The following is an 8,437-nucleotide window of genomic DNA, read 5'->3' as shown; positions in this document are numbered from 1 at the left end:
TAAAACGTTATGTTTAGAACTTGCATGGAAGGAAATTTAAAGTTAGATCTTGGCTTGCTCTTTTAGCTAGTAGTTACATGTATATGTATTTATTTAGAAATCTCTGCAGCAATTCGTGCTTAAATTTATGCATAAATATTACCTTAAGCCTACTATTTTTAGCGTCTACTAAATTTAGCTATATTAGCGAGAGAGCTTTAAATCGCTAAATTAAATAGACGCCGAAATAATTATTATTCATTATAATGGTTATTATTTATAGTTAATTTGATTAAAAACGCTAAAATTAGTAACGCTAAACATGGCTTTTGCTGATTTCACTAAAATTAGTAGACGCAAATAATAGCAGGCTTAAGGTATACTATACTCATTACTGCTGTTGTTGACTTGTTGTTCATCACTTACTGTTGCTGTTGTTGTTGGTGCTCCTATTGCATTCAGTTCTTACTCAAGAGCACCTCATTCAGACATAACTGCTGTCTGTGGCTATTAGAAATAATGATTATTGAGGTGCTTTATCTGCTTCTTTTTCTTCTTTCATCTTCTTCTTTGCTTGACGTAACTTCATGATAAGATCAAATACATGTAACTCACGAGATGAACTGACAAATGTAACAGCCTAAAAATGATAGGATAGTAAAATTAAAGTCAAAATTGTTTTCTAGTTACTATCCAGTTCATGCAGACATCAGGTATCAAGTTTTACATGCAGAAACTGTTCATGTACTGTATGTATGATCATAATGACATGATAATGTACTATAGGTCTCTCAGCTTTGAAAAGGTAGAGTCTAAATCCAGTGTGAGACTCCTTAGTTTGTATGATAACTCCAAAGTAGCACTGATCCTCTGGATCATGAGTTACATAAGTAACTTTATCAACTGGGACCAGAGTTACAGACTATATTGTAGCTATTAATAGTTAATAGTTATTAAGGTGCATAAATAGCTATAAATATTTTAGTGGTGGACAATACTGGCCAAAATGGATTCGATCCGATACCAATCATTATCAGTGCATATCGAGAGTATTGATACAGTTTTGATATGATATTTAGACCACACCTATGGAGTCATACACCTTATTATTGACTGTTTTCATTGATTTTTCATGCACTTGTTTGTATCCACGTGTGTGTAACTACCTCATTAACTTATCAAAATCTTCTTTATTAATAATTATTTAATCTCAGTAAGTGGACGTGGTCAACATACATGTATCAATACAAGTTTCTTTAAAATTTCAATACCGATACAAATCAATACCGCAAAGTATTGTTTGTATTGATAAAATATCAATATCGCCCAACACTAAAACATTTGAGGCCATGCTTGTACATGTACCTTTTATCTCTCGTCACAAAGTGATACTCATTTCATGTTTAGACCTAAAACTGTTTTCGACTTGTCAGCTCTCATATTCTTACTAGCCATCTATGAAAGGAGAGAAGAAAAACAGTGAGCAACAACAACAGCAATAACCGATTCATGAAAGTTTTGCTCGATAGATATTAAATCACTCCCTCCCCTCTCTCTCTTTCCTTACCCTCAAAGTAGGTAGGCAGTAGTCTTGCCCCGCCCACAGGAGCGGGGCGAGACTAGGTAGGCAGTATCTAGAAGCTCCAGCATTACCACGTCTCCTGATAACACAATTCTCTGATCCAACATACTGCAAGTTAAATGATTTAAAATTGAGTGTATGAGGCAATAAATGCATTTTAAAATACCTCTAAATTTGAGCCTGTCCCTGGCAGTGCGCCACGGTCGAGAATAATTGCCACATGTACCCGTACAGTGGAGTGTTCACTCCTCTTCACTGGTTGATAGTCTATAGATAACAAGAGGTAATGATACACTAATAGTAACAACACACGAGTCATAATCAAGTACTGATGGACTTGGTGCTTCAAGTTGGCTGCCATTTTATTTGGAGGTAAGTACTGTAGTAGGTACTAGGTACGGTATACGTATATGGGTATTATATAACACCCTTCTATGACGTCATAAAAATTTCTTAATTTCGTTCAAAAAAATTTTAAACTAAAAAAATTAGCAAAGTATACCTTATCAAAAAATTGCAGCAGCAACAACAGCAAAAATAATAATAAATATAATAATAATAATATCTCAATAACTAACAGAGAGTGTCATTTAGTTCAGTTATAATATCATTCATTGTTGGACGGTGTCTATACTCAACTATTAGGCAGCGTTGAACAATAGACCTAAACGAGGCTCTTCTAATACCATCAATAAGACCTACTCTCTCTTCTGGTAGAGGAATACGTTGTGTTATCATCTCTAGAAGGAGGACACCATAACTGAACACATCCATTGAAGGAGAGTGTTCCCTTGGATTGCCTGCTTCAGGTGCTGAATAGACAGGATTACCAGGATTAGTGGTCCTACCAATCAGTGGTTGAAGATTAGCTGACCCGTAATCAGATACTTTAGCCCTCCATGTTTCTCCCATTGGTTGAAGGAGTACATTAGCACTGCTGACATCTCTATGTAGTATAGGATGAGGCTTGAAGAGATGAAGGTAATTGAGAGCACAGGCTACATCTAAACTGATGCTCAGTGTGGCATGATAGGCCAGTCCTCCAGTCTCTAATTCCTTTCTTAGGCTGGTCGGCATTAGCTCCGTCAGGATGATTGGATTACCCTCTGTAGTGGCTCCTATAAACTGAAGGAGGTTAGGATGACGTATTTTAGAAGCAATATTCATTTCACGAGAGAACAGTGATACGTTATATTCTGATATGATGGTCTCATGAAGTACCTTTGCAGCAACTTCCAGTCCATGGAAATGAGCTACTCTGACCTCTCCCCATCCTCCTCTGCCTAGAATCCTTTCTGTCATTCTAATATCATTTCTGCTAACTACCCAAGGAGACTCTCTCTCTTGTCTATCTCTCTCTTGTCTATCTCTCTCTCTTAGTTGCTGCTCTAGGCCTCTCTCTCTTTCTTGACTTTCCTGAAGCTGCTGCTGAGCTTGTTGAAGCTGTCGTTGAAAACCCTGTTCTCTTTCTTCACCCTGTTGAACTTCCCTCTGAAGCTGTTGTTGGCTTTCCTGAAGCTGTTGTTGAAAATTCTGCTCTTGTTCTCTGGCCTCTCTCTCTTTTTCTTGTCCTTGTTGCTGTGCTTGTTGAAGTTGTTGCTGTAGTCTGTTTCTAACTTGTTCCTTTTCTCTTCTCTCCTCCTGTAGTTCCCTTTCCCTTTCTTGTAGTACACGTGTCAGACGGTCTATTTCTCTTCTATCCTCAGGTTGAACAGGTTGAGATGCTTCCCATTCTCTTCTCCTTTCTTGTAGTTTCTCTTGATACTGGTCCAGAGGTATTATACTAGTAGACCAATCATTAATACTAGTATATCCTATACAATAACACAATAGTTGAATTAATGACAAGTACATGTACATGTATAATAATAATCAATATAATATCAGCTACTACTGTATAGTAGAAAGCACTGATTATTAATTAAATTCATTTATATAATTATTTTGAATTATTACGTCAGTTAATGAAGCAAATCTCGTGAAATAATATCCTATACCAAAAGGCTATACTGTTAATTTATTATTATTATATTCATGTACAAATTGTATATATTCAATACATCTGTATTCACATATACCCACTGAGTTCAATAACTGCTGTATCTTTTTGTGGTGAGCACCCTCCGAACACAATTATCCAGTTAGTGGTTGGAGTCACACTCCAGGCTGAGAGAGAATGCCAACATCTATCAGTGACATTGATTGGTAAATTAACCTATAAAGATCATAATAAATATAATTTGTGATATTCTTTGTCGCGTACTGTACATGTACATGTATTGTTATTAAAATTTGGCTAATTCCTCAATTGTTTATTGAAACTCGACTCAAAATGCTTAAACCACACCCACAACAATACCTACCAGTTGCTTCCATGATTTATTGTTGATATCAAATATCCAAATATCATAAGTATCAACTCCACCCACCACTAGTAGGTGTGGTCCTGAGCTAGTGTTAATCAACACACTGGAATGAGAACGTCTTTCCTTAGGCCATTGTACTGATCTTCCAGGGCTAGATAACTTTGAACAATTCTAAAATAATAATATAAAAAATAAATAATTATCATAAATCACACCCACAAAATAATACACACATTTATTAATTAATGTAATTATACTAATAATACACTCACCACTGATGTATCAGTAAAATTAAGAATATATACATTGTTACTGTCTCCATTAGCAGTGACACCTCCAAATAATATAGCACTGGAATTATTAATTGATGTTAAAGTGAAGGAGCGAATAGGAGGTGGTCTGTCTCCAGTGACAGTTGGTGATATCCATTGTTCTAAAAATATCAATAATAATAATGAGACACCTACGGTGTGTGGCCTCGCCACTAAAGCTGTTATGGTGCGTGGCCTCTAGTGTTGTTTTAGTATGGTACAAGAGTTTTAGTTTTCTATTTCTTTAATTTTAAGTTTTAGTTTTAGTTATGCAATGGTAATAATTTTAGTTTTAGTTATTGTTATCACTTAAAAATTGTATTTCAGTTTTAGTTTTATTCATCCAATGCTTCTAGTTTTAGTTTTAGTTATAGTTTAATTCACCAAACTCTTTCTGATAATGTGAAACAATTAAACCATCAAAATTAAGAACTAGTGAATGAACTAAATGACCTTATGAACACTATACAGTGCTAACTATTGGTGGTCAAACCTCTTAATTATACTGCAATAGTTTTATTAGTTACAAGTGAGCAATTTTAGTTTTAGTTTTAGTTAAGGAAAACAGCTCACTAAAATAGGTTTTAGTTTTAGTTACTGTTAACTAAAACAATGCTAGTGGCCTCACTGCAATAGCTGTTTGATTATCAGCAAGAATGGCATGAAGAGAGTCTGCTCAACATATAGCTTCCTGTAGTTGCAGTTGCTCTTGAATACCTGCAGAAGTAGCAGCACTGCAGCAAGCAGCTCTAGCCCCTACCATGCATGTAATTAAAAGGTGTGGCATTACATCATCAACTTAACTGCAATGATCGATGGCAGCAAGAAGGCCATGTGAGAAAGAAGCTTAACTTTTTCTTTACTAATCAGCAATATACGATAAACTTGCTGACAGAAAGTTGTTCCCTTTATATATTTGAGATAATATAGACACTTTAGTACCTATAGTCCAGTAGTTTGTCGCTCCAGCGCTTCACAAACTAGAACCAGGGCAACTATAACTCTTCATCAAGTAAGATTTAAAGAATTCTGTTCATTTTTTTGAAGGCTATATTCTAATCTATTGGAAAATGCTGCCAGCTATCTCTAGAGTTCCAACACAACGAAACCTGACTCAAATACTTGATTTCTTACTTTGAAGCTTCTTGTACCTAGTGCTTGTATTTGAGCAACACAAAACAGTTAAGCAAGACTTTTCCAGGCCAAAAAGGAAGTTCTAGGCGCTTGGAACACGCTATGCTAAAGTTATAGCTTATCAAAAACAAAATTCGCTTGTACAGAATGAATGAATGAATGACACACACACACAACAAGTACCTATACCTCGCATAGGCGAGGCCAATTAGTGTGAATGGAATGCATTGGGTGGAGCAAATTAGTTGATATTTCTTTGATCAATATTATCAAATAATTAGGAGTGACAACAATGAACAAACAAGCAAGCAATTCTCAATGCAACCAGCCTGAGTGGAGAACCATTAAATAACAATACTTCATTATATTAATATAAACTGTATGTGTTCTGACCTGTTGAGAGTTTATAGAAATGGATCTCATTGCAAAGTTGATTACTAGAAAATAATCCTCTATCACTGTACTGGGCACCAGGTTGTTTCGGTGTATTATTAGTAGATGGTCCCTGTCCTCCAATTACTACAAGATAGTCCTCACCATTCACTTTCATTGCTATCATGTCACAGTAGCCTTTCATCTTAGGACCAAGACGAGATGTAGTAGGAGAGAGTTTCTTCCAGTTAGAGGTATCAACATTAAAACTGTATAAAATATTATATAATATCAATAACTATCATGTTTACCTGTATAAACTATTATGAAGACAGCCACCATGACCACAATGGCCTCCAAAATAAAATATTTCCCTTCCAATGGCAGCAGCTGCATAGCTACTAACACCCAGTGGAGGGTTACCAGTGGTGGGTTTCTGCTCCCACCTACTAGTCCTTAGGTGACACACCTCCATCACAGAACACATTGATTTCTTCTTTTCATTATTATGTACTTCAGGGAGATCAGGCTGGACCCCACCCCACATATACAGGTAGTCTCCTACCCGTACAGTGGAGTGTTCCCTTCTCTCCACTGGTTGATAGTTCGATTGATAGTCTTCTGGTACTTTGGCTGCCATTTTTGTTAGAGGGACAAATGGGGCCGGGGCTCTGGGGTATGATGACAGGTAAAACGCCCTTTTGTGACGTCATACATATCTAAGTATAAACACTTAATAACTAAACCGGATGTGAAGACATCAAATTTTGTTTTTTGCAATTTTAAAATTAAAAAATAAAAATAGCAAAAGTACACCCTATCAACAAAATCTGCAGCAACAAGAACAACAATAATAATAATAATAATTACAATAAGTCAATCAGCTTATAGTTAAACAAACGTATGTTACTGTACATCAGTGGCGTAGCTACATAGGGGCCTGTGGGGGCAAGCGCCCTTATAACTGCTTCTTGTGCCCCTGCAACAAGGCAGGAGACTGAATAGATACAAGTTACAACTGACTGAACTGACTCAATTGAGCTGGCTACATTGAGTAATAATGAGCATTGCTTTATTCAGTGCCCCCACTGTGCCCTCTTTGTTCATTTATTCTAGCTACGCCACTGCTGTACATGTATATAAGTGTACATGTACATGTATTAGTATTTTAATGTTTTTAATTAAAAGACATCCAGGAATCAGCTAGAAATGGGAGAGGGGCAGCCCACCCCCACGGCTAGTAAAAAAATCACCAAATATACCCGTGCCACCTCCAAAACCGCCCCCCGTCCCGGGGGCAACGTACCAAAAGTATCCTCAAACCCAGAAGGGGCCGGCCAGAAGTAGTGGGCGGGGCATCAGTGAAGTCTAAATAAGGTGGACGGTATGATAGAGGGGCTGGGCTTCGGTGTTAGTGGGTGGACCTCGGAATATTGTGGGAGGGGCTGGTTCTGGTTTTGATGTTGTTTTGTCATGAGCTATTGAGACCAGATCAGAAAATGCATCAATTTTCCCTTTAGCCCCGGCCCCCTAGGGGGGCTGTTCACCTCCCGGGGGTCTGGCCCCTCCGGTATTAGTGGGTAGGAATGGCTGAGAGAAATTGCTGTCTAGTAGGGGGTTAGCCGGTAAACTGAAAATATCCAAGGCTGGGGAGGGGGGCTGAGGGCCGCCAGGAAATCCACCCATGCCCCCTCCAAATTAAAACTGCCCTGTTCCGTACCCAGTAGGAGGTCCATTCCCAAACCAGACATTCTCATTCCCATACCTATCAAGTAAGCAGTGGTTGTGTTTTGCTGTGGGTTATGTATAGCGTCCATAAGATCCATCGTAATGGAGGATTCTTGTACAGGAGGGGTGGGGAATTATGGGGAGGGGGCTGGCCGGCCATACCAAACGGGTTTAGTAGTGGGGGCGGGGCAAATGTGGGAGGGAATTGAGGCTAATTCCCGTACAGACTAGTAAGAGTTCCACTGCCTGAGAAGATGTCAGATAAATCATCAAACCAGCTTGAGGAGGGAGGAAGGCTAGGGTTGGCTGGAGGGGGAGGGTGAAAGGGGAAAGGGGGTTGTACCCCTGGCTGGGGGCGGGTACCTGCTCCTCCTGTTGGTGCTGGTGGTGGTATTATTATGTACTCTGACTGAGCAGTAGGAGCTGGAGCAGGAGCAGACTGGGAGAGAGAAAGAAAATTGTAAATTAACAATTACATGTATATATGGTTACATGCATTTGTAATGAAATGCTATGTTTAGAACTTGCATGGAAGGAAATTTAAAGTTAGTTCTTGGCTTGCTCTTTTAGCTAGTAGTTACATGTACATGCATTTATTTAGAAATCTCTGGAGCAATTTGTGCTTAAATTGATGCATCAATATTATACTATACTGCTGTTGTTAATTGACTTGTTGTTCATCACTTACTGTTGCTGTTGTTGCTGGTGCTCCTATTGCATTCAGTTCTGACTCAAGAGCACCCCATTCAGACATAGCATCTGTCTGTGGCTAATAAAAATAAAAATAATCATTAAATTAAGATTAAAATAAGTTTACTTTTGCTGCTTGGGGAGTTTTATTATCACCAAATGTAAAAAAAACAAACAATAAAACAACATACTTAAATTACTTACATCATAAATGTCATCAAACGTTGGAGGTGGTGGCTCGTCATGAAACGAGAATGTCAGCCTTTTGTGGGCGT

The 8,437-nt window shown here is 38.0% G+C and overlaps 2 protein-coding genes and 1 long non-coding RNA gene across 6 annotated transcripts in view; all 3 read right to left on the bottom strand.

The window, feature by feature from the left end:
• Nucleotides 1–1,936, bottom strand: part of LOC109586218 (uncharacterized) — a 3,957-nt gene extending 2,021 nt beyond the window's left edge. The window contains exons 1-5 of one of the 4 annotated variants that reach the window (XR_002186881.1): nucleotides 1,874–1,936; nucleotides 1,728–1,828; nucleotides 1,547–1,669; nucleotides 1,345–1,434; nucleotides 406–901 (exon numbers count right to left, since the gene is read on the bottom strand). This is a non-coding gene — a long non-coding RNA (uncharacterized LOC109586218). Of the gene's footprint in view, nucleotides 1–405; nucleotides 902–1,344; nucleotides 1,435–1,546; nucleotides 1,670–1,727 lie in introns of all 4 variants that reach the window. The other 3 variants (XR_002186882.1, XR_002186879.1, XR_002186880.1) reach the window with 3 other exon arrangements.
• Nucleotides 1,937–2,057: 121 nt separating this feature from the next.
• On the bottom strand, nucleotides 2,058–3,184 carry LOC109586214 (probable serine/threonine-protein kinase drkD; the record flags this gene model as incomplete). The annotated part of the gene is made up of 1 exon (XM_020002385.1): nucleotides 2,058–3,184. A coding segment is annotated over one exon (1,050 nt), but the record flags the coding sequence as incomplete, so codon positions are not given.
• Nucleotides 3,185–6,842: 3,658 nt separating this feature from the next.
• On the bottom strand, nucleotides 6,843–8,431 carry LOC109586216 (CASP-like protein 4A1). The gene is made up of 3 exons (XM_020002388.1): nucleotides 8,367–8,431; nucleotides 8,161–8,241; nucleotides 6,843–7,911 (listed from the first exon to the last, which is right to left on the bottom strand). The coding sequence occupies exons 2-3, from the start codon at nucleotides 8,224–8,226 to the stop codon at nucleotides 7,684–7,686; spliced, it is 294 nt and encodes a 97-aa protein (XP_019857947.1). The 5' UTR covers nucleotides 8,227–8,241; nucleotides 8,367–8,431; the 3' UTR covers nucleotides 6,843–7,683.
• Between the last annotated feature and the right edge of the window lie 6 nt (nucleotides 8,432–8,437).

Source organism: Amphimedon queenslandica, unplaced genomic scaffold (assembly GCF_000090795.2).
Source record: "Amphimedon queenslandica unplaced genomic scaffold, v1.1 AMPQUscaffold_12924, whole genome shotgun sequence".
NCBI lineage: Eukaryota > Metazoa > Porifera > Demospongiae > Haplosclerida > Niphatidae > Amphimedon > Amphimedon queenslandica.
Note: the sequence above shows the minus strand (reverse complement) of the source record. Positions and strands in the feature narration are given on the sequence as shown.

Excerpts from the sequence above, each read along its gene's own strand:
- LOC109586216 (XM_020002388.1), bottom strand. The coding sequence starts at position 8,226 with ATGTCTGAATGGGGTGCTCTTGAGTCAGAACTGAATGCAATAGGAGCA. Across the intron at positions 7,912-8,160 it reads CACCAGCAACAACAGCAACA|TCTGCTCCTGCTCCAGCTCC; the intron begins GTAAGTGATGAA and ends TCTCTCTCCCAG.